Consider the following 26,792-nt stretch of genomic DNA (forward strand, 5'->3'; position numbering starts at 1 on the left):
ATTTGCCATTTCCTGTCAGAGAGGTCACAGGTCGTAGTAACTGACGGAAAGTTATCGAGTAAAACAGAAGTGATTTCAGGCGTTCCCCAAAGGTAGTGTTATAGGCCCTTTGCTGTTCCTTATCTATGTAAACGATTTGGGAGACAATCTGAGCAGCCGTCTTTGGTTGTTTGCAGATGACGATGTCGTTTATCGACTAATAAAGTCATCAGAAGATCAAAACAAAAAATATCTGAACGGTGCGAAAAGTGGCAGTTGACCCTAAATAACGAAAAGTGTGGGGTCATCCACTTGAGTACTAAAAGGAACTCGTTCAACTTCGGTTACACGATAAATCAGTCTAATCTAAAAGCAGTAAATTTAACTAAATACTTAGGTATTACAATTACGAACAACTTCAATTGGAAAGAACACATAGAAAATTTTGTGGGGAAGGCTAACCAAAGGCTGCGATTTATTGGTAGGACACTTAGAAAATGTAACAGACGTACTAAGGAGACTGCCTAGACAACACTTGTCCGTCCTCTTTTAGAATACTGCTGCGCGGTGTGGGATCCTTACTAGATAGGACTGACGGAGTACATCGAAAAAGTTCAAAGAAGGGCAGTACGTTTTGTGTTATCGGGAAATATGGGAGAGAGGTCACAGAAATGATACAGAATTGGGCTGGAAATCATTGAAAGAAAGGCGTTTTTCGTTACGACGGAATCTTCTTACGAATTTCCAATCACCAACTTTCTCCTCATGCGAAAATATTGTGTTGACACCGACCTACATAGTACGGAACGATCACCACGATAAAATAAGGGAAATCAGAGCTCGTACGGAATGATATAGGTGTTCATTCTTTGCGCGCTATACGAGATTGGAATAATAGAGAATTGTGAAGGCGGTTCGATGAACCCTCTGCCAGGCACTTAAAATTGAATTGCAGAGTATCCATGTAGATGTATATGTAGATGCTGATATCGTCGGCAACGGCCTTGCCGCAACGGATACGCCGGTTCCCGTCAGATCACCGAAGTTAAACGGTATCGGGCGTGGCTGGTACTTGGATGGGTGACCATCCTGGCCGCCATGTGCTGCTGCCATTTTTCGGGGTGCACTCACCCTCGTGATGCCAATTGAGGAGCTACTCGACCGAACAGTAACAGCTCTGGTCACAGAAAACCATCATAACGTCCGGGAGAGCGGTGCGCTGACCACACGCCCCTCCTATACGCATCCACAGCTGAGGATGACACGGCGGTCGGATGGTCCCGATGGCCACTTGTGGTCTGAAGACGGAGAGCTGCTGATAACGTTAGTTCCTTTCCTTTTCCCCCTACAACTTCAATTTACGTTATATATACAGGGTGTTTCAAAAATGACCGGTATATTTGAAACGGCAATAAAAACTAAACGAGCAGCGATAGAAATACACCGTTTGTTGCAATATGCTTGGGACAACAGTACATTTTCAGGCGGACAAACTTGCGAAATTACAGTAGTTACAATTTTCAACAACAGATGGCGCTGCAAATGATGTGAAAGATATAGAAGACAACGCAGTCTGTGGGTGCGCCATTCTGTACGTCGTCTTTCTGCTGTAAGCGTGTGCTGTTCACAACGTGCAAGTGTGCTGTGGACAACATGGTTTATTCCTTAGAACAGAGGATTTTTCTGGTGTTGGAATTCCACCGCCTAGAACACAGTGTTGTTGCAACACGACGAAGTTTTCAACGGAGGTTTAATGTAACCAAAGGACCGAAAAGCGCGATACAATAAAGGATCTGTTTGAAAAATTTCAACGGACTGGGAACGTGACGGATGAACGTGCTGGAAAGGTAGGGCGACCGCGTACGGCAACCACAGAGGGCAGCGCGCAGCTAGTGCAGCAGGTGATCCAACAGCGGCCTCGGGTTTCCGTTCGCCGTGTTGCAGCTGCGGTCCAAATGACGCCAACGTCCACGTATCGTCTCATGCGCCAGAGTTTACACCTCTATCCATACAAAATTCAAACGCAGCAACCCCTCAGCGCCGCTACCATTGCTGCACGAGAGACATTCGCTAACGATATAGTGCACAGGATTGATGACGGCGATACGCATGTGGGCAGCATTTGGTTTACTGACGAAGCTTATTTTTACCTGGACGGCTTCGTCAATAAACAGAACTGGCGCATATGGGGAACCGAAAAGCCCCATGTTGCAGTCCCATCGTCCCTGCATCCTCAAAAAGTACTGGTCTGGGCCGCCATTTCTTCCAAAGGAATCATTGGCCCATTTTTCAGATCCGAAACGATTACTGCATCACGCTATCTGGACATTCTTCGTGAATTTGTGGCGGTACAAACTGCCTTAGACGACACTGCGAACACCTCGTGGTTTATGCAAGATGGTGCCCGGCCACATCGCACGGCCGACGTCTTTAATTTCCTGCATGAATATTTCGATGATCGTGTGATTGCTTTGGGCTATCCGAAACATACAGGAGGCGGCGTGGATTGGCCTCCCTATTCGCCAGACATGAACCCCTGTGACTTCTTTCTGTGGGGACACTTGAAAGACCAGGTGTACCGCCAGAATCCAGAAACAATTGAACAGCTGAAGCAGTACATCTCATCTGCATGTGAAGCCATTCCGCCAGACACGTTGTCAAAGGTTTCGGGTAATTTCATTCAGAGACTACGCCATATTATTGCTACGCATGGTGGATATGTGGAAATTATCGTACTATACAGTTTCCCAGACCGCAGCGCCATCTGTTGTTGACAATTGTAACTACTGTAATTTCGAAAATTTGTCTGCCTGAAAATGTACTGTTGTCCCAAGCATACTGCAACAAACGGTGTATTTCTATCGCTGCTCGTTTAGTTTGTATTGCCGTTTCAAATTTACCGGTCATTTTTGAAACACCCTGTAGGTTCCGCTTGGTGTGGTGTCTGTTCTATGGGTCATGCTCAAAAGAATGGACACCACGCATTCATATAATGACTTGTTTGCCATCAGTTGATCAAATTTATTGTTTATTTTCTACCGGATTCGGTCGTAGCGATCATCTTCACAGAAAGAAAACTCTACATTAGATGGATATGCAGTTCAACTTCCCTCTAGAGAAATCGAAATCATCAGGTTGTAACAGGTATTGTTTTCGAGACCAGCACAACACTGATTTCGTTATGATTTAACAGAAACATCATTAAGGTGGTAACACACGGACTCTCCCTAAGTACTAGATGAATCCCCATGAGCTTTTCACAGGTAACTTGAGCGTAGCTTGTCGAATCATATAGGCTTCATTTCATCAAATCAGATTACAGAAAAGAAGAGACTTGAAGTTAAAGTTTTAGGAGTCTGCTCAGGTTCGTAGTTCGGATGTATAACTCAGTGGCACGGTCATCATGGTGTAGTATACCAAAGAAGCAATAGACTAAGGTGCTAGTTTCACAGTACACAAAAGAACCAATAGATGGCGCCGTTTCATTCTATTTTTTTCTTTTCTATTTCAACGACTGAAATATTTTCGGAAGCTTACGTCAGTGGCAGAATTAGGAAGCTGCAGTTTTATTTTTACGAATAAAAACTATCATTAAATTTACTTGTCTAGGATATATATATTTACTGATTTCGTTTTATGTATTAAAATCTTTGCGTGGCCCCTCCCGCCGGAGGTTAGAGTCCTCCCTTGGGAATGGGTGTGTGTCTGTTGTTCTTAGCATAAGTTAGTTTAAGTTGTTTAAGTAGTGTGTAGTCTAGGGACCGATGACGTCAGCAGTTTGGTTCCTTAGGAATTCACACACATTTAATAAAATCTTAACGAAATTGATTTCCTTCTTTTAATAGGTTTTATTTGCATTTGACTTCTTGGTTAGGTAAAACAAGTTTATTGAGTTTGTTTTGTGATTTGAGTGCTTGCTAATTACACTTTGATTTCGTTTCTTTACGAATGAGAATACGTTTAAAACAATCGAGTCTTTCTGAACTCACAAGAACGACTGAAAGACTTATGAATGTGCCATCTTAGGAATCCAGTGAAGATCGTGAGAGGTGAGTCTTGCTGCAGCCGAGAACATCAGGCTTTAACTCACGCTTTGGAAACTCCTTCCGAAAACGAGCTGCGATGTAACTCTGATAGAGAGCGCAATGCATTATATGGCTCTTCAGTCGTCTGGTGATTGATACTTAGTGCTACACATGCGAAGCCAGTGCGGGCGGCTAGAAAGTAATAAATTTGTACAAGTGATGACAAATATGCAATTCTTCAGATGATTTAAATTAGTGGAATCTGAAGTTTCAGGATCTAAGTTGTGACATTGTCGCGACATGTACTGGCTGTAGGAAGCTAACGCAGTGCTCTGCTTTCAGTGATGGAAAATCGCTTTAAAATCTCAGTCCCCTACGTAAAAAATCCGAAATTATATGGTATAGACACCTAAGCACTAAAGAAAATGTTATTAATTGTAATTAGGGCCATAGTTATTTTAATTTTGCATTGAATGGGTAAAATTTCCCATTCCAGGAAAGCGCTTCAAACTTGTTAAAAACTGTTCATCTCGTTGATTACGAAAATAGGTCGCCAGGCAAGGGATCTTTACGAAGTTGGGTGTCGCGTCCAATTTTCTATGGATAAACGTCGAGAAAAAGCGGTTTTAGGTAATTTTGGCAAAAATTCCATTGCTATGCTGTCACTGCGAATGCAAAGGGAAACTACAGTCATTACTTTTCCCGAGAGCATGCAGTTCTGCTTTGTATATAAAAGATAATGGCATTCTTTTTGGTAAAATATTCCGGTGGTAAGAAACACCGCAGTTAGGATCTCCAGGAGGGGAATGGATGCCGTCATCAGGAAAAACGAAACGTGCATATTACTGGTTGGATAGGGGAATGTTACATCCTGTAATCGGGTTGGTAAGCTAGAGAATTTAAAAAGGTTAATGCATAGGTTGAAGTTGTATATAGTAGGACTTGGTGAAGTCCCATAGTGGGGAGAACAGAACTTCTGGTCATGTGAGTACAACGCCATAAATACCCAAACAGGGGTAATGCAGGACTGCGCCTAATAATACTAGGTCAGAAAATAGGAAAGCGCATTCTAGTATCCTAGAGAGACACGTAGCCAGTACCCACGACAGCAGTACTCGTTGACATGCTACCTTGCTCTGCTCTTGGTGAAAAGATTCAAAAATGTCTGTTGAGATAAAATATATTATTAAGGGAGACGAAAATTACCGCGTGGTTTAAGGCGCCATATCACGGATTGCGCGGACCCTCCCGCCGGAGGTTCGAGTCGTCCTCCGGGCATGGATGTGTGTGTTGTCTTTAGCATAGTTTAAGTAGTGTGTAAGCCTAGGGTCCGATGACCTCAGTAATTTGGTCCCTTAGGAATTCACACACATCTGAAAATTTTTGATCGAAATTTCAAGGGTTATTGGGGACTGGAAATCGACAGGAGGAAAAGGAAGCCAAGTAACAGTAGCAGAAGACCACGGACTAGGGCAAAAGAGTGAAAGAAGAGGCAGGGTGGTAGAATTTTGCACAGAGGGTGATTTAGTCACAGCTAATACTTGGTTTAATAATCATGAAAGAATATTGTATACGTGGATGAGACCTGGAGGTAGGAATATTTCAAAAAGGTTACATAGAGGTAAGATAGAGATTTCCAAAGGAGATCTTAAACTGTGTAATACGACTATTTCTGGAAGCAGGTGTGGACGCTGATCATAATTCATTTGTTAGTAGTTGCAGAGGAAGTTGAAGAAACTGCAGAAAGGTAGGAAATTAAGGAGGTGGACCTGAAGAACCTGAAAGCAGAAGACTACCAAACAGGAAAAATGACGAAGTCCAGTGTAAATCCCTGCATAGCGCACGAGATATCGAATCTAACTGACGAACGGGTAACATTTTAAAAAGCAGCCAATAAAGAAGCGAAACGGGAATACAGACGTTTAAAGCAACTACCACCTATAAAAATGCGTAAAAAGCTATGTAATTCATATATGGTACACGTCACTGTAGTGTCTCTAAGAACGTAATAAATCAGGTCTCAAATGTAACTGAAGCCGGAATTACGTTTTTCTTTGGTATAGACGAAACGCTCACGTCAGGAGAGAGCGCCTTCTGAAGAACTGACAGGCATGCTATGCGCAGCGGTAGTGGCGACACAGTAGGAGCCGACAATACTAGACTCCATTTGGCTGATTGCCGGCGGGAACAATATGGGCCACTTTAAATGGGCCTTGTTGTTGCTTTGTGTGCACGGGATAACTTATGGGTTGGTTTCTGCGCTGTGGGGCTCATCCTCTTGTTCTGAACATCATATCAAGCTCAGACAAAAAAGTAGCAATATCGGAACATAGCCTTACAAATGGACTAAGACTACCTTTGTAGACATGAAGATCGTGTCCCATGTTCGTTGAGCACTATTCAGTTTTACGGAGACAGTAGCTATAATCTCAGGAGAACTCGGAGCCTGAAAGAATAAACGGATCGTTGACGAAGAAACAAAATGAAAAAGCGTGATTTCCAAAGTGCTGAGAGCAGCCTCCGTTCTCCCGGCCAGCCCATAATTGCAGCCCAGAAGCATAGGAGCGTGGGGGATACTGTACTTCCTTCATTGTCCCTCTTTTTCGATTTCAAATTCCACTCCAGGTGCCACTGCTCCACCTACAATAGGCCAGTCCAAGTCAGTTAGCAGGTAAGAGACTACATACGGCACTAAGAGTGCATATCTTCGGAAGTCTCCGGCCGGAACACCGAGAAAATTTCATACATTCATTACTCTTGGTACCACTCCAATTATGAATTTATTTACTATCAATTCCACACAATCTGTGGCCATAATAAAGTTTAAAACCACGGTCCCATCTGAGCTGTAACCTCTTCTCAAAACTGCACGTCAAGATGGCATGATTTCTACCTTCGAAACCATTGTGGAGTGATACCAAGAAGCAGCCAAGTACACCATCTGTGTTTCAAGGTTTTGCCACAGTTGATGAACTTGGCAGCTTCTTCCAATCTTGATGACTAGTAGAAGACGCTAACTCCAAACCACAGGTTCAACAGTACAGTTCAGTACGCATGGGAAAGTCACCAGACGTGTAATGAAATGGTTCAAATGGCTCTGAGCACTATGGGACTCAACTGCTGAGGTCATTAGTCCCCTAGAACTTAGAACTAGTTAAACCTAACTAACCTAAGGACATCACAAACATCCATGCCCGAGGCAGGATTCGAACCTGCGACCGTAGCGGTCTTGCGGTTCCAGACTGCAGCGCCTTTAACCGCACGGCCACTTCGGCCGGCACGTGTAATGAATTACACGGTATATAATGTACTAGATGGCGATACGTCTGGCTTTAGAAAAGGTAAAAGCACGAGAGAGACCATTCTAACGTTGCGGTTGATAATGGAAGCAAGACTAAAGAAAAATCAAGACATGTTCATAGAATTTGTCGACCTGGAAAAAGCGTCCGACAATTTAAAATAGTGCAAGATGTTCTAAATTCTGAGAAAAATAGGGCTAAGCTATAGGTAGAGACAGATAGTATACGATATGCACAAGAGCCGAGAGGGAATAATAAGCGTGGACGACCAAGAACGAAGTGCTCGGGTTAAAAAGGGTGTAAGATAGGGATGTAGTCTTTCGTCCTATTGTTCAATCTGTTCATCGAAGAGCCAATGATGGAAATAATAAAAAAGGTTTGGAAGTGAAATTGAAAATCAAGGTGAAAGGATATCAATGATAAGATTCGCTGATGACATTGCTGTCCTGAGTGAAACTGAAGAATTACATGATATGCTGAATGGAATGAACAATCTAATGAGTAGAGAATACGGATTGAGAGTAAACCGAAGAAAGACAAAAATAATGAGAAGTAGCAGCAATGGGAACAGTAAAGAACCTAACATCAGGTTTTAAGGAATTCTTCTAGGTTCTGCTACTTTGGCAGTAAAATAACCAGTGACGGACGGAGTAAGGAGGACATCAGAAGCAGACTATCACTGACACAAAGGGTATCCCAGGCCAAGAGAAGTCTACTAGTATCAAACATATGCCTTACTTTAAGGAGAAAATTTATGAGGAAGTACGTCTGGAGTATAGCATTGTATGGTAGTGATACATGGACTGTGGGAAAACCGGAACAGAAGGGAATCGAATCATTTGATACGTTGTGTTACAGACGATTATTGAAAATTAGATAGACTGATAACGTAAGGAATGAGGAAGTTCTGCGCAGAATCGGAGAGGAAAAGGATACGTGGAAAACAGTGACAAGGAGAAGGGACAGGATGATAGGACATCTGTTAAGATTTCAGAGAATGATTTCCATGGTACTAGAGAGAGCTGTAGAGGGCAAAAACTGTACCGGAAGACAAATATTGGAATACATCCAGCAAATAATAGAGGATGTAGTTTGCAAGTGCTTGTCTGAGATGAAGAGGTTGGCACAGGAGACGAATTTGTGGCGGGTCGCATCAAACCAATCAGAAGACAGATGACCCAAGAAAAATGGAAAAAAATGATGTGCCAAAACACTTCGACCACCTGGAACACACTGCGTAAGCGGTTCTGCGATGCCGGCCGGGGTGGCCGAGCGGTTCTAGGCGCTACAGTCTGGAACCACGCGACCGCTACGGTCGCAGGTTCGAATCCTGCCTCGGGCATGGATGTGTGTCATGTCCTTAGGTTAGTTAGGTTTAAGTAGTTCTAAGTTCTAGGGGACTGATGACCTGAGAAGTTAAGTCCCATAGTGCTCAGAGCCATTTGAACCATTTTTTTTTTTTGGTTCTGCGATGCGTAGCCTCGACAAGTCATTTATAGGTTTCTGGAGGTATGTGACATCGGATGTCTACGCAAAAGTCACGCAATGCCCACAAATTAGTGCTAGATTCCTTATGAGCACAGTATTGGCTGTGTTGCAGTTCATAGCAATGAGTAAGACAGCAAGATGAGTTCACTTTCGTGCTCTAAAACCACTGTAGCACGATTCTGGCCTTCTAACATGGAGAGATATCCTGCTGGAAGATGCCCTCGCCAGTCGAGAGAGGTATGCGTGAAGGAATGCAGATGGTTCGCAATAGTGTTCACACAATCCACAGGTGTCTTACTTCCTTCGGTTCCCGCAGGTCCTATAGAAGCCCAAGTGAATGTCCCCTACACCACAATATTGCAGCCGCTCGCCTGGGTGACACTTTATCCGGACATGACCTTCCAACGAGGCAACTCGTTTACACTGAGCCATAATCCACTCTCAACGATCGGGAGCTTACTGAAATCGTAACTGCCACTATAGAGAACATGGAAAAAATAAGGGGTCATATACTGTGGATCCCCATATTCAACAATATGATATGAATAACCTGCTCCAAAACACTTGTCCTGCAATGGCATTGTACGCCGTCGCCACCTCTCCTCTAACATTTTTTGAAGGACAAGTCCAAACAGCTGTTACGTATGTCCTGTACCGTAACTAGCCGGCTTCGGTTTCATTCCAATTATCACGGTATAAAGGTCAAATATTAATAAAATCTCATTATTTCAATATGGCAATCCATACTCCACCAGCCGGCCGGAGTGGGCGAGCGGTTCTAGGCACTTCAGTCTGGAACCGCGCGACCGCTACGGACGCAGGTTTGAATCCTGCCTCGGGCATGGATGTGTGTGATGTCCTTAGGTTAGTTAGGGTTAAGTAGTTCTAAGTTCTAGGGGACTGATGACCTCAGAAGTTAACTCCCATTGTGCTAAGAGCCATTTGAACCATACTCCACCATCTGAGCTGCTCATTATCTACAGGACCAAACAGGCATTCTTACAGGTGGTTTCTCAGATTTGAAATCAACGTTATATCCTGCCGTAGGAAGTGTCCGGGCATCCGATGTCCATGTTCAGCAATAATGCCTCCAACACCTTGTCGCCTGCCCGTGGTTTCGGGGTCCTTCAAGCACTTGTCATACATCTTAATGGTAGTAGCATGAGTAAAGCCGACCATCTCTGGCGTTCCCGAGTAGCTCTTTCCCATCCACAGGGCCTTCACAATGTGACCTTTGTCAGAGTCACATAATTCGGTGTATTTACCCATTTTAGACCAGCATCGTCACTGGAATGACTCTCCTTCTGTCTGTGCTCTGGTTATATGCTATCCTCACAGCCAGCAGGCGCCACTTAATCTTGCCCTGGGTAGTGGCCAGGATGCTCTGGCGCATCAGTGTAGTTAGTGAATGCTGGCTACTGTGATTCGATATTGGGCTACGGGTAGATCAAGGCAGTGATGCACTTGTCCCCCTGCTGCTTAGATTCATTGATTAGTGAGGCTCTGAGCGCCCATCCGCCAACTTCCATTGATGATTTGGCTATCCATCAACCAGAGCTATCCCTGTGATCTGAAGCTGAGCAATATGTAGATGACTACGGTGACAAAAGAGTATCTGTGCTTGCTGAAGAGAGAAAGGCAGGGTAGAGCACGGCTGGCAGCTGCCCCTACAACAGTGGATGACGTTCAGCCAGGGCCAGGTGCATGATTTCAGGTTGTGCTGTGTTCAGTTGACGAAGGAGATGGAGCCTGGACTGGTCGAAGTGCCAGGGACTTGTCAGCCTGTAGCAGGTCACCAACTGCCACTACTGCCATGATTCCTCTTCAGGGTTATCTGATTCGAGGTTGTGATGTGTGCAGGTACCGGCGGAGATGCACTTGACATTCTGGTGCCTGGACCCGCTGATCAGCCATGCACTGAGCAGCGCAGATCAAGAGCCCCAGCTGCCGCTGCCCGTGTGGCTGCCTTTCAACCAGAGCGATCCATCCAATTACGGGTTCCTCTGGACGCTGGAGTCCTCCATGATAGTAAGCGGCGTGCAGTTCTCTCTCTTCATCGACGTCGTCTTCGTCACCCTCATCATAAGCGTCACGGCCGAGATACACGTCCTCAACAGCAACATTCAGAGTATGGGAAAGGCAACTACCCATGTAACTAGTCCACAGTCGATGACCACTGCATCCACGTTCGCTAGAACGGCCCAAGATACTGCATCTAGCGACGAGTCGATAATCCTCCCAAATTCTACCAGAACTGAAGCTGGCTTGGCCAGTACTTCTATATCTGACTTCACTTCAAGATACTCCAAACAAGGAAAAAGTGGTGATGACGAAATGTATAGGCTGTTAGTAAAGAGCATCCAGCACCATCAACTCATTGTCGTGTAAGTATACATCAGGACATGATTTACACAATACGCCTTATCGTTTGTCAAAAACTATTGTTAATTCAGAATTTATTACTTGTAAAATGTCTCTTTAGAGAGAACTTCTTTCTTTACTAACAGATAAAACTGCTGATCTACGCATTTTCCACCGTAGGCAGTAACACCACGTTAGTTTAGGCGTCAGTGGCAATACTCACAAGTTTTTTCCTACAATAGTATTGACGTGAAAGTCAAATGATAATGAACCTTTCTAACTCTGTAAAAACGTGAGTACATTTGAAACACCACCAACAGAGATACTAAACTTATGAATCACGATACGTAGCTACACTCCTGGAAACTGAAATAAGAACACCGTGAATTCATTGTCCCAGGAAGGGGAAACTTTATTGACACATTCCTGGGGTCAGATACATCACATGATCACACTGACAGAACCACAGGCACATAGACACAGGCAACAGAGCATGCACAATGTCGGCACTAGTACAGTGTATATCCACCTTTCGCAGCAATGCAGGCTGCTATTCTCCCATGGAGACGATCGTAGAGATGCTGGATGTAGTCCTGTGGAACGGCTTGCCATGCCATTTCCACCTGGCGCCTCAGTTGGACCAGCGTTCGTGCTGGACGTGCAGACCGCGTGAGACGACGCTTCATCCAGTCCCAAACATGCTCAATGGGGGACAGATCCGGAGATCTTGCTGGCCAGGGTAGTTGACTTACACCTTCTAGAGCACGTTGGGTGGCACGGGATAAATGCGGACGTGCATTGTCCTGTTGGAACAGAAAGTTCCCTTGCCGGTCTAGGAATGGTAGAACGATGGGTTCGATGACGGTTTGGATGTACCGTGCACTATTCAGTATCCCCTCGACGATCACCAGTTGTGTACGGCCAGTGTAGGAGATCGCTCCCCACACCATGATGCCGGGTGTTGGCCCTGTGTGCCTCGGTCGTATGCAGTCCTGATTGTGGCGCTCACCTGCACGGCGCCAAACACGCATATGACCATCACTGGCACCAAGGCAGAAGCGACTCTCATCGCTGAAGACGACACGTCTCCATTCGTCCCTCCATGCACGCCTGTCGCGACACCACTGGAGGCGGGCTGCACGATGCTGGGGCGTGAGCGGAAGACGGCCTAACGGTGTGCGGGACCGTAGCCCAGCTTCATGGAGACGGTTGCGAATGGTCCTCGCCGATACCCCAGGAGCAACAGTGTCCCTAATTTGCTGGGAAGTGGCGGTGCGGTCCCCTACGGCACTGCGTAGGATCCTACGGTCTTGGCGTGCATCCGTGCGTCGCTGCGGTCCGGTACCAGGTCGACGGGCACGTGCACCTTCCGCCGACCACTGGCGACAACATCGATGTACTGTGGAGACCTCACGCCCCACGTGTTGAGCAATGCGGCGGTACGTCCACCCGGCCTCCCGCATGCCCACTATACGCCCTCGCTCAAAGTCCGTCAACTGCACATACGGTTCACGTCCACGCTGTCGCGGCATGCTACCAGTGTCAAAGACTGCGATGGAGCTCCGTATGCCACGGCAAACTGGCTGACACTGACGGCGGCGGTGCACAAATGCTGCGCAGCTAGCGCCATTCGACGGCCAACACCGCGGTTCCTGGTGTGTCCGCTGTGCCGTGCGTGTGATCATTGCTTGTACAGCCCTCTTGCAGTGTCCGGAGCAAGTATGGTGGGTCTGACACACCGGTGTCAATGTGTTCTTTTTTCCATTTCCAGGAGTGTATATTAACTATTCTCGAAACTGACATTCTGTCAAATATTGCGCAGAATTCATTCCTTCGTTCATCAATCTGAACTCATTCCCCTTTTCAAAACGGTAATTCGTTACTATATGGTAACTTACCGTGAATTCTGTTTATTTGAATTTGTACTATAAAACAAAAATCTCCAATCACACTGTTTCAAAAGGAGCATTTTTGACAGAGTTTAAGTACTTACTTTACCATTTTTGTTGGAAGTGAATCTGAATATCTGCAATTTGCTGGGAACGTTTAAGCCGTCTTTTATTATTTGGTCTCTTAAAGCGCAAAAGAAATGTATATTTCAATCTGGTTTAAACCACGGTCATGAACAGTTCCAGGCGAAGCATATGAATAAATTCCTGAACATGCAAGTTAAGCAAGTTGTCAACTTCGACATTAAACTGTGCCTTTAGAAGAGACAACGTTTTCATCTTATGAGTAACAATGGTAAAAATTAACAACTAAGCGGAAGGGACACCGATATATGTTACATGTACAAACAGAATAAGCTAGTAAAAAGAGTTCTTTCTAACACCTTTGATAACGGGATTAATACCACCTATTCTCAGTTGAAAACCAGATATATGGGGATTTGTTATAGGCACGGTACTCTATAAGAATCTCATGAACCTCATCAAAGAACTTCATTTAGGAAATAGGCCGAATAGCAATTGTTGAAAACTTCCCACAAATCTAAAATACGCTATAATTAACAAGAATGAGCTGAAAGTTGCTGAAGCCTTCAATGGTGAATATTTAAAAGGAGTTTTAGTTTATTTCCATGTTGCGAATATTATTTTGTTATATGTTACATGTATGATTTTTGTTTTCGCTGTAGAAATTTTCTGTTTACATGATAGTTGACAATGATTTTTCTTTAAGATAAGTACATACAAACAAAGAGAATATTTCAAAAGAGTTATTACACATGAAAGGGAGGGGGAATCTACAAGGAAGATGGCAAATTTAGACAGACCCTTCTTGATGCTGTGAGAGTTGTCAATTGTTTTGAGCTTCGATTGCCATTTATGCAGTGTGATAATCATTTCTTCATTTTTCTTTGCAGGTGTGTGAGCGAGTTAGAAAAGGCAGTAAGCATGGGAATATTTGCCGTTCTTTCTATAAACATTCTCACCTTATGTTCGCACATCTTCTCACTAGTAGTTGTAAGTACGATATTTGAGTGCTTGTATTGTGTTGATTGCCTGTAATCTTCTATTGCTCATCGCTTATTACTTTAGTAATTGGATCGCACTTGTGTACAAGTCAACTTTAGTTCGCATTAACTTCAGCAGTACATACGGTCTCAACTGTGTCTGCATGATACTCAGTACGGCAATTAGTGCTCAGCCAGTCGACGCCTCTCTCCCTAACTACCATCACCGACTACAAAGCCGATTCTTCTGTAGCTATAAAACTGACGACTGCTCCAGGAACCCTGTTTGCCTGCCGTGAAAGGAGCGCTAAAAATACAAACTTGTGCTTTTCATATGAGGGAAAGGGAGGCAAAGAAAGAAGAGTTTCAATTTCGTGCAACTTAAGAATAGCTATGAGCTCTGCTTGACCGAATCTAGCCTTTTCAACACATCAAGCTGAAACTGACTGCCAGAAATAATGTTGTGCACAAATTTCCCGGAACAAATAGGGGAATACAACCAGAAACTGTAGGATTTCCGTGGTAGTTTCGTGTTGTTCTACAGGCAAATACGAACTCAGTGTACGAGATTCCACCACACCAAATCAGAAGACACGGATATCAATGAGACGTTCCGTCTCATTCCGGACTTTCCATGGCGAGCTCCTCTGGAGAGCCTATACTGACTCGCTGGAATCGCACCTCCTTGACATTCAACGAGAAGTATAAGCCAGAAAAAAATAGGAGCAAAACAACAGCGTCAGAGACTCGTCCTCTGTTTACCTATTAGAAAACACGTACATGACTGAACTCGAGAAGGTGTTTCCTTAACTGAGACACTCCTCATAGCACCACAACAGGAAATGAGACGGCGCGATAGAATACAGTATGTGGAAACATGCATGATATCTGAAGAAGGGTTGTCTCATGGAGTACCTGAATGTCATTCGTCCGACTCCGTTCTGGGGCCACAAGGAGGAAACCATGACCAGGAATGGTGTCTCAGTGTTGGAGTCAGTGATCAGTGAATGTAAGTTTCAGCAGACCGTAAGCCACGTCTTGCAGTGTCGCCTTAGCAAAAGCTATGATCAGTGCACTTGAGGCCGCCAGGTTTTGGTCTGAAGGTCTGTAATGTACATATTTTGTTCTTAGCTAAGTTGCGTATGTTTGTTTTACATGTTGTGTGCTTGTGACACGATAAACAAATTAGCAAGTACGAGTCTACAATGTAAGTGACTTCAGTTGTGTCTGTCTTTACTTATTCGGAGGCTCTCATCTGTCGGTGAAAACTGATGATATACGATACGCACAAGTCCCAAGAGGTAAGAAAGAGTACGAAAAACCAACACAAAACGTAACGAGTTATAAAGGGTGCAAGGCAGGGATGCTGTCTCTCTCTACTATTCAACCTGCACATCGGACAAGCAAACTTTCAAATGTCATTCGTACATAGGAAATATCACTGTTGGGTTTCATCGGTGCTAAAACTTTTGCTACATTTGCTACGTATTTAGTTTCTCTGTGTTTGAGATACAGTCTTAGAGTAAACATGTGTCTCACAGATGCTGGAGACGGACGCCAGTATCTCTACTAAAATCAAAATGTTCCTCGCTGCTCCAGTCTTCATGTGTCAGAGTGGTTTGTACTGCCTTACTGGACAGGCGATTATTGACCAGGTGAGCTCTTGTAAGTAACTATTTCTAGTGTCGCTTTTTGCATTCAAAAAGAAGTAAGAAGTTAAACAGGATGTGTCTTGACACGCGTCTTCTAATATCAACTAACATACTATCTAAGTTTAATCGGAGCTAACCAACGCCGGCCGGAGTGGCCGAGCAGTTCTAGGCGCCACAGTCTGGAAGCGCGCGACCGCTACGGTCGCAGGTTCGAATCCTGCCTCGGGTATGGATGTGTGTGATGTCCTTACGTTAGTTAGGTTTAAGTAGTTCTAAGTTCTAGGGGAATGATGACCTCAGAAGTTAAGTCCCGTAGTGCTCAGAGCCATTTGATTTGATTTAGCTAAACAACCGCTTAGTAACGCAGCTTCAAGAGGACATCAGAACAAATACTTTAGATTTAAGTACAACATGAATAACAGCCTGTATCGTTCTTTAGAAAAGACTTGTGTTTTTGTTTGTTTGTTTGCTAATGAATTTAAAATGCGTAATGTTAGTGTCATGTAAATTTACTGTGTGATGTTTTGCTGAGCAAATGACTTAATCTGCAAAACTAATACGCATTTTTCGTAATGAAATCAATTCCTCTGAAATGTACCCAGTCTCTTGAGCACCGAGTTCTATGGCCCTGTGCAACAAACTGATAAAATTCCCTATGCAAATAAACAATGAAATAAATTTTCCTTAGCTCTAGAGTCGCAACGGATGTAATCTTAGTATTCTGTTCTCTCCACAGTAGCCATAGAAAATATTCGATCTTCGCACAGCGAAGTGCAATGGCGGCCGTAAAATATCTTCATACAAATAATATCAGTATATAGTGGTTGATAAATGAATAACCTTCCAAATGTTCAGTGAAAATACTGGATACTGACTCAGTGCCGTGCAATGCTGCCCGCATTGAAGCTGTTACAAACATTATCACTTTTCTAATACTGGCACATCAATATTTTTCAGACTCTGATTGAAAAATGATTTCTTTAAACAAAACATTCATTGGGCTCAAACAAACACGACATGGAAGAGTATGAGGTACTGATAAGGGGATGTCCTAAGACCAAATGCTTCAGTTTGAAAGTTGTATTCAAAATAAAGTTTCTTCTTCACAAAATCTGATATGAATCATTTTACATTACCTTCAAAATCAGTGAACTTCTCATCTGTTCTACAATTCTCACTTACTGTCGTAATTAAAAACACTTGGATTGGTACATGACAAAAAGTCTGACATCGTTTGACAAAATAGATTCAAAAACTTAACTCCTCTCTATCAGGATTACAAAACACACAAAATGTTACAAATTGGGTATATCTAACCAATCTATACATTAAATCGGATGGGAAACACTTGGTTCCTACTTTCAAGAGTCAGCACTGTAAAAATTAGCGAAAGCCATATTGAGTTGCTGCATCATTACCTTACATATTTGTTCTAGTTGCTTTACCTTTGAGTTACAGTATCATTCATCGCTTTATAAAAACTGTGTTATGGTGCGTCCATAGACCAACACTTAATTCTCACAGCTAGCCACTAGCTGTAAGTCTTACATCCTACCTATAACAGATTGCAACGGCAACTGCTACCCCGCTCCGCGTGCCCCATATTTACAATCGATTCTGCCACTCAGGCAACATCTTTGGTTCACTGGTGTCAAAAATACAATCTCTTCTACATATGACAATCGTTTCAGGTCATTTTTCAAGAATTATATTACAAAATCTGCCTCCACATACAAGTGGATCCCTCACAGGCCTTGAAAATAAACCAGTCGTCTGTATTGATTCATTGTCCATCAAACACTCTAAAATGAACTACACAACTGCTGCTTATTGCTGCACGTTGTGCTGTTAACAGAAATAAAAAGTGTTTTGATTTTAACAGAGTTATTTCCATTCCACATACCTATTATTACGCAGGTGTAGGCGCTCATCTTCTCCACAGAGAGCGCACCACCGCACTCTCTGCAGCTTATGTCAACCAATAATTATCATAATTTATATGGAATTAGAACAATGAGGAAATTTTACAATGACAAATACCGGGGTTGGATAAAAATGTGGAAACATCACTAGAAATCAATGCATGAAAATAAATGCAAATATTAGCCAAGCCTGCAGGTTGCGCTGTGAATGTTGTCAATACGTTGTAGGTGGCAGTCGTGACGAGAAGAGTGTTCTGTGTAGCTGTAAGTGCAGTATGTTGGAGCTGAGGGCGTCCTTAATCATGGTAGCTGAAGTATCTGGTGTCCCACGAGACACCGTATCGAAGATTTGTATTGCGAACAGGGAAATCGGAAAATAATCATCCACTAAGTCAAAACGCGGACAAAAGCGTGTGTTCAGAGATCGTCATGGACGTTCACTGAAGAGGATTGTCAAGAAAAATAAGAAGACGACGACTGAAAATGTCACTGCAGATCTCGCGAAACGTGTCAGCATTAAAACAACCAGAGCTGACTTCCATAATATGGGGAGCTGGAATCCCAAAACCACTTATTATAAATGCATACGCCCATGACAGGAAAACGTGGTATCGAAGTCATAGAAGCTGGACTATGGAGCAATGCAAGACGGTCATTTGGTCGGATGAATCTTGTTGCACGCTGTATGCAGCTTCCCTCCAAGTTTACATTCCAAGAGTGAAACCTGGCGGGGGTTCGGTAATGTTTTGGACAGCCATATCGTGTTATTCCATGGCCCTATAGTTACCCTACAATGACATTCAGGGTGAGCACAAAGTCTTGCCCTGATTATAACAATTTATTACAGAATAACCATTTGACATTTGATGCCGTTACATAGGTTAGTGTTACTAGTTTTTTAAGACCACTTACGTTAGTAAACCTCAAATTGTGCTCCCCTGGTAGCTCGGAGAATGTCGAGGTAGTATTCCACTTCCCGCCAGGTGTTTCGTAACATGTGTTCTGTCACAGTAACCACACCAGTTTGTATCCTAGCCTTCAATTCGTCGACGTCAGCAACTGGTGTCACGAAGACTCGGTCCTTGATAGGGCCCCAGAAAAAAAGTCAAGGTGCGTAATGTCTGGAGAGCGGGATGGCCAGGGTGTTGGACCGTTCCTTCCAATAATCTACCGATCCCAGTGGGGCGAGGGGGGGGGTGCTCCATTTTGCTGGAAAAGCATTCTTCTAACTCTGGGGCAATGAACTGTTGCAAAACGTCTAAAAAAATGTTAGCGGTAGTGGATTTTTCCGCGATGAAAAACGGTCCAAAAACCTTGTTATGCATGAGGCCGCACCAACCATGTACTTTTCAGCTGTCTTGCTGTAACCGTACAGTAGCATGTGGAGACTCTGAACCCCGTATACAGACATTATGCCTATTTACCATTCCACTGACATGAAAGGTGGATTAATCGGTAAAGCATATGCGATTTAAGTAAATCGTTAGCGCCATCAGTCCTGTTGAGTTTCTCAGTTGCAAATTCAGCACGTGTCAGCAAATCATTCGGTTGCAAGGCCTGCACGATTTGCACTTTGTAAGCATGCAACCTAAGCCTTTCTTGAAGAATCTTCACCACACTTGCTTGCGGTATTTGAAGTTCACGTGACGCTTAACGAGTTGATTTAGACCAGGGCTTCACAACATACGTGCTCGCGGAGCAAGCTGTGAGCAGCAAGGCGCGAGCACGGAGCAGCGCGAGCACGCTACCCCCACTACCGGACCAGAGCGGAGAGTGGGGAGAGTCACGTGGGGCACACAACAGCTGCCGCCAGTCAATGTAAATCCGCGACCACCTGCAGGGATATCACTCACGAATTATTACTGCGACTAATGAAACAAATAAAGGAGAATGTACACGTGCCACATAATTTTATTAGCTTAGTGTATGCCTCTACATTCGTATTAATTTGTGAACTGTTACACAATAAAAGGTGTCACTGAAGTGTGGGATTCTCGCTTATCTTGTACTTTTTGCCTTTTACAATTGCGTCTATGTTTGGAGTAATTGTTCTTGTACATTGTAGGTGCAGCGTGCAGTTTAAATTTCGATCAGACAATGCGTTTCTCAGGCGCGTCTTGTTACATTTCATTGCAGAGAACAGTTGTTCACTAACATACGTGGAACCGAACATTGATATTATTGTAGCCGCCAGTTTGTGCAAACGAGAAAATCTATCCTGAGGGAAGTGTCTGTAGTATTACAAAATGTTTTTCTTGTTCTGAAATTTCTCTCTGTATTCTCTGTCACACTGCAGGTCAATAATTTCTAGTTGCAGCTCAGGACGAATCACTTCAATATTCGCTGAATATGGAGAGGAGAACAGATCAAAATCACTGTCTAGTGCTGTCAGATCTTGAAAGCGTTGATCAAATTCTTCCTTAAGGGCAACTAAACTATGCGAATAACGTTCACAGTCTTTGTGAACATCTTCCATTGATGATAATTTAGGAACATGAGCTAGATATCCTGTTTCCAGCTGACTCACCCAAAGCCCGTATTCGATCTATGAAATGAGTAATTAGCAGATCTTTACCTTGTAGTGAAATGTTCAAAGCATTCAGATGGCTAGTTAAATCTGCTAAGAACGTGAGATCACATTTCCATGAAGGCTCTTTCAATTCAGGAACACACATGTTATTTATTTCCATGAACATATTTATCTAATAGGCAAAAAAATCGATTTAATAATTCGCCACAACTAAGCCAGCGGACCTCGCTGTAATAAGGCAGGCTACAATACTGGCTTTCTACATCCTCAAGAAAGCTTTTAAATTGCCTGTGTTGTAGCCCATGCTTCCTTATATAATTGGTTGTACGACCAACAACACTCATCACATTTTTTAGAGTGATACTCTTTGCACGTAAGTTTTCCTGGTGGATCACACAGTGAACGCCCCTTACTTCATTCGGCACGGTCAGTTTTTTTTCATTTTCTCCTTCAACAGCGCAACGAAACCTGATTTTTTCCCTGTCATCGCTGGTGCACCGTCTGTAGACACTGAAACTGAAGAATTCCACCTCAACTCTATATTTTCAACACTTTCTTCAACACTACTTAAAATATCACCTCCGGTTGTAGTGTTCTTCATGGCTACTACATCGAGGAGCTCCTCCCTCACCTGAAGATCTCTATTAACACCTCTAATAAATATGGCAAGCTGCGCTGTTCCAGTGATATCAACACTTTCGTCCAGAGCTAGAGAATACGCCATAAAATCTTTACAGATATTTGCAAGCTGGTTCTGGACGTCGTCTGCCATGTCCTGTATGCGACGCATAATGGTCATGTTAGATAATGGCACAATCCGAAATTGTTCAACTTGAGATGGACACAAATGTTCCGCTGCAACTACCAAACATTCTTTTATTAAATCGCCATCAGTGAAGGGGCGCAGGGATTTTGCTAAAAGCAAAGCAATTTTGTAACTCACTCTGAGAGCTGCCTCAGTTGATTTTTCTTCGTCGTACAGATCTTCTTCGGACAGCTTCCTTTTAATAACATCCTGTGCACGATCTGGTCCACCACATTTTCCACTTCCGTAGTCTTTCGCGTGGTATGACATATAATGTCGCTGCAAATTAAATTTCCTAAAAGAATTCAGCGTTTTGTGACATTCTAAACATTTTGCAACACCATCATTTTCTGTAAACAGATACAATTCCTCCCAATGGGGGTTGAACTGCGAAAGCATGGTTGGGGTTACACAACGGCAACTTGACATGATTCTTAACCAGCGAAGTGACTGTTAGAGCTGATCGTAGTACTTTAAACGTTACACAGTCGGCGCGAATTCAATAGGCACGCTGCGGCCCTATTCAAACGTGCGCGCGCATTTCCCCTCCCTCCCCTCCCTCACTACTCCGCGACCTTGCCCCTGCTCGCGAGCACGTGCCTGAGCAGACGCGAGTACTCGCGCTCAAAACCGGCCAGTTGTTAAGCCCTGATTTAGACGGACTCCGTAGAAACGACTGCCGAACGCGATCAACAGTTACATCACGCACACGACGCCTGCCACTTCGAGGACGATCTTCAACGCTGCCCATTTCATTAAACTTTGCATACCATCACTTTACTGATTTAACGTCAGGAGGGCTGCGTCCATAAGAAGCCCAAAATTTACGCTGAACACTGATGGGCGATTGCGTTTCGTGAAACCAAAGCACACATTGCGTTTTCTCCTGATTCGACGGCATTTCGCCAGCAACTAACGTGACCTAACAGAGCGCGTCGGTGTTTGGGATCACTAGCGCCATCTATTGGTAACAACAACTAGTAACACTAACCTATGTAACGGGATCAAATGTAACTTATTATGTCAAACGGTTATTCTGTTATAAATGTTTATAATCAAGGCAAGACTTTGTTCTCACCCTGTATCACTGCCAAAAATTATGTAACCATTTTCTTCTGATCAGGATCATCCCATAGTACAATGTTTGCTCCCGAAAGATGCAGTGTTCCAAGACGACTGGGCACTTGCTCACGCATCTCGCATTGTCCAGAACTGCTTTTGTGAGCACTGGATGAACTGTTGCATCTCCCCTGGCCACCACAATAATCATATATCAATATTATTTATTCACCCTTTGTGGTACACTTCGCCGCGCGGGATTAGCCGAGCGGTCCTAGGCGCTGCAGCCATGGACTGTGCGGCTGATCCCGGCGGAAGTTCGAGTCCTCCCTCGGGCATGGGTGCGTGTGTTTGTCCTTAGGATAATTTAGGTTAAGTAGTGTGTTAGCTTAGGGTCTGATGACCTTAGCAGTTAAGTCCCATAAGATTTCAAATACCTTTGAACATTTGGTACACTTCGGGGAGAAGGGTTGGTGAGCGCTATACACCTGCATCGTTGTTACCTGAGCTTGCCACTATTTTGCGGAAATAATGGTATGAGAGTTCCTTGAATACTTTTCAGGATGCGTTTTTTCATTCCGAGACGACTGCAAGCTATTTTGAACGTCAGCACCGTATTAGACATGGTAATGTGTTTGTGGTGTTTCCGTATTTTTGTCTGATATCTAATTTTCACTCGCAGCTTCAGTGTACATACATAAAATTATATCTGTATGAGGCCAGTAAGGTATCTGAAATTGTATCATTTCATATGTATAAGCACCTCCAAATGGATTTCAGGCTGGACCCCTCATTTACATTTGATGCTGAGGTGCCAGTCCAGAACATGGAGAGCTTCGACAGTTCTGTTCCTGCCTAAGGGGGAATTTAAATTAGACTGGGTCGACAGTGAGAATTTGGATCGAGGAGGGATCCATGCCAGAATAATCCGTGTAGTTGTGGTAACCGCTGTGCGAAGGTAGCTTAGAAGCTAACGCACCTGCCTCGTAAGCAAGGGACCCGTGTTTGCTTCCCGCCCTTGGTACAAATTTCCACTCGCCGCTTCAGTCTATACACATACACACATCCCTATCCGTCGCACAGGTCGCCTAGTGTGGCGTCGAATGTAATAAGACCTGCACCAAGGCGGCCGGACCTGCCCCGTAAGGGGCCTCCCGGCCAGTGATACCAAACGCTCAATTATGCTGAAGATTAGATGGGTAGATCACCCAACTAATGAGGAGGTATTGAATAGGATTGGGGAGGAGAGAAGTTTGTGGCACAACTTGACTAGAAGAAGGGATCGGTTGGTAGGACATGTTCTGAGACATCAAGGGATCACCAATTTAGTATTGGAGGGCTCGCATGGAGGGTAAAAAATCGTAGAGGGAGACCAAGAGATGAATACACTGATTCAGAAGGATGTAGGTTGCAGTAGTTACTGGGAGATGAAGTAGCTTGCACAGGATAGAGTAGCATGGAGAGCTGCATCAAACCAGTCTCAGGACTGAAGACCACAACAACAACAAAATACTACCACTTTCCTGTTTCCTGTAAACGTAGGCTTCCGCGGCCGTTGTCACAGTCAACAAAAATTCTTCTGGGTTTGGAACCGCATTGTCAACTATAAAATTCCGACGTTTCGGCGAATATTGCAAGAAGCCTTCCTCAGGATGTATTCCTGTTTCTTCCGACACAGGTGTGCGAGGAGACCGAATATCGGTAAGCCTACTTATGGACCCTTTATGTCACATTACGTACCGCCACTCTCTTTCCGGAAGGCGTTTGTGGGATGAAGTGATGTATTCCTTGTTACTGTTTGTGTGTGATGTTGGATTGTGAACTGTAGACTCCTCGATTAATATTATTTGTCGTTCAGAAGCAACATACCACCTAGCTGCTGGCTCCACAGCGTATAGCGGTGTGTCTGCCATGTTGCAGAGCGACCGGCTGGCCGACTCCGCTTACAGTTGCCGCTGGCCAGACGCCGACCAGCGTTTCAAGAGGTCCCTCCGGGTGTTGATGACGCGCGCCGAGCAACCCCTCTGCATCAGAGTGGGCAAGCTCATCGAGCTCTCCAGGGCCACCTTCCAGGAGGTCAGTCACTATCTTTCACTAACACACAGTAGCAAACTATTCACTGTACAGGATGTCAAATCAAACTTCTTTCAGTGGTCTAATTTCCACGCCATCTTCAGGCCACCTGGCCGACATGTAGGAAGATAAAAACCTCAGATCCGTTCAAAATAGGGGCCAGCATTCAAATACTGGTATCTGTAGATTTATGAGTCGCCAGATGATGGTTGAAGTGACCGCTGCATCAAGCAGAAATCTACAGATACCAGTATTTCAATGCCGCCCCTACTTTGACCGGAACCGAGGTTGGAATCTTCCTACAAGTCAGCCAGGGGCCTGAATATGGCGAAGTAAATCGCCGAAACTGGTAGCCAAATAAAATAACAGTTTGGTAATCAGACGGCTGAAAGGTGTTTAACCTGACATCCTATACCGAACAGCTGAGTCCCGCAACTATCTCTAAAAAGATGGACATACAGATACTATTCTCTGCATAGATCACGACAGATTTAATCAGTGACTTTGGAACTCTGCCATTCGCTGAAGTGCTGGTTATTTCCAAAACACTAAGAGCTCATATACTTACTTTCCATTTGTCCTCTTTTACTCTACTATATCGTGTAGGTTCATTCGTGGAGCAATATCCCTAAGTCCTGAATTATTTGTTGGATGTATCGCACTCTTTGGCTTCCTTTACAGTTTTTACCCTATACAGCTACCTCTAGCACCTTGGAAGACTTTCCCTGACATAACGTATGTTCTCTCATCTTGTCCCTTCTTCTTGTAGGTGTTTTCCATATATTCCTTTCCCCGCCCATTCTGCGGAAACCTGCTCATTCCTTATCTTAACAGTCCACTTAATTTTCAACATTCTTCTGTAGCACCAAATCTGAATTGCTTCGATTCTTTTCTGTCCCCATTTTCCGAAATTCCATGCTATTCTGCAATACAGTTCTGTGCTCGAAACGTACATTCTCAGAAATTTCTTCCTGAAATTAATGTCTATCTTTGATACCAGTAGCCTTCTCTTGGCCAGGAATGCCCTTTTTGCCAGTGCTGATCTGTCTTTTATGTCCTCCTAGCTCCATTCGAGCTATGTTGCTACCAAGGTATCAGAATTCTTTAACTGCATCAATTTCGTAACCCCCAATTCTGATATCAAGTGTCTCGCTGCTCTCATTTCCGCTACTTCTAATTACTTTCTTCCTTCTTCGATTTACTCTCAATCCATATTTTGTACTCATTAGGCTGTTCATTCCATTCAGCACATCCTATAATTCTTCTTCACTTTCACTGAGCGCAGTAATGTCATCAGCGAATCTCAACACTGATATCCTTTCACCTTTAATTTTAATCCCGCTCTTGAACCTTTTTATTTCCGTCATTGCTTCTTCGATGTATGGATTGAACAGTATGGGCGAAAGACTACATTCCTATCTCACACCCTTTTTAGTCAGTGCACTTACATTTTGGTCTTTCACTCTTACTGTTTCCTCTTGGTTCTTGCAGATATTGTATATTATCTCTCTTTCCCTATAGCTTACCCTATTTTTCTCGTGATTTCGAACATCTTGTCGAACGCTTTTTCCACGTCGACAAATCCTATGAACGTGACTTGATTTTTCTTCAGTCTTGCTTCCATTATCAACGCAATGCTTCTCTGCTGTACCTTTCCTAAAGCTAAACTGATCGTCATCTACCAGATACTCACTTTTATTTTCCATTCTTCTTTATATTATTATTGTCAGCAACTTGGATGCATAACTTGTTAAGCTGATTTTGCGATAATTCTCTGAGTTGTCGGCTCTTGCAAACATGTAAATTGTGTGGATCACATTTCTCCGGAAGAAAGATAGTATCTCGCCAAAATCACTCTTTCTACATACTAACGTGAATCATCGTTTTGTTGCCGCTTCCCACAATGATTTTAAAAATTCCAATGGAATGTTATCCATCCCTTCTGACTTATTCGATATTAAGTCTTCCAAAGCTCTTTTTAATTATGGTTCTAACAATGGATCCCGTGCCTGCCCCCTATCGACTCCTGTCTCCTCTCCCATCACGTCATCGGACGAGTCCTCCACTACAAATACACAAAGAATATTCATATTCCATAAAAGCTCGACCAGAGGTGCCAGTTTACCACCTTCGTGGAGCCTATCAGCCCATTATCCACCTCGAAAGAGAGTGGACATGGTTTTGCATTGCCTTACATGGTCCTTTCAAGTGACAGATTTTTGCCCACAAGTTTTCTGACTTGTCTGCGCCGCCATGACTTCCTCTCCAGTACCAGTCTCTTTACCAAAGTCCTCAAATATTTAGTCTACACATTTCAGCGCGGTCTAGGACTAAAGTCTTTGACTAGTAATAAAAACGGCGTCGTTCCCCAGTTCGAGTGACACTTCTGCTTAAATTCTAAAGAAAACGTAACTGTAATGGCAGACGAAGACTTCCGGCATAATGGGTCACCTCGTCCGGTTTGTCAAAATGGGCGGAAGGGTGGACTGAGTTTCAGGGCAACCTCTTTCTTTTGATGTGGGAAGCTGTCCTCAAAAGGCGGAAGAATCTGCAATGATTAACGGAGCGATGCTGCAGAAGGAAATGGAAACCTTTGCATTAAAGATGCAGAAGGTATATCCATAAGACATACGGCCACTAACTGAA

At 43.8% G+C, this 26,792-nt stretch overlaps 1 protein-coding gene and 1 pseudogene across 1 annotated transcript in view; both read left to right on the forward strand.

Moving 5' to 3' along the window:
• LOC126195726 (odorant receptor coreceptor-like) overlaps positions 1 to 26,792 on the forward strand; it is a 49,900-nt gene that overhangs the window by 20,124 nt on the left and 2,984 nt on the right. Inside the window, exons 3-6 of the mRNA XM_049934354.1 lie at positions 10,652 to 11,175; positions 14,016 to 14,115; positions 15,647 to 15,760; positions 23,994 to 24,149. Coding sequence (XP_049790311.1) covers positions 10,652 to 11,175; positions 14,016 to 14,115; positions 15,647 to 15,760; positions 23,994 to 24,149 — 894 coding nt within the window. The remainder of the gene's footprint in view (positions 1 to 10,651; positions 11,176 to 14,015; positions 14,116 to 15,646; positions 15,761 to 23,993; positions 24,150 to 26,792) is intronic.
• LOC126196754 (5S ribosomal RNA) lies at positions 974 to 1,091 on the forward strand (annotated as a pseudogene).

This window comes from Schistocerca nitens, chromosome 7 (genome assembly GCF_023898315.1).
Source record: "Schistocerca nitens isolate TAMUIC-IGC-003100 chromosome 7, iqSchNite1.1, whole genome shotgun sequence".
Classification (NCBI taxonomy): Eukaryota; Metazoa; Arthropoda; class Insecta; order Orthoptera; family Acrididae; genus Schistocerca; species Schistocerca nitens.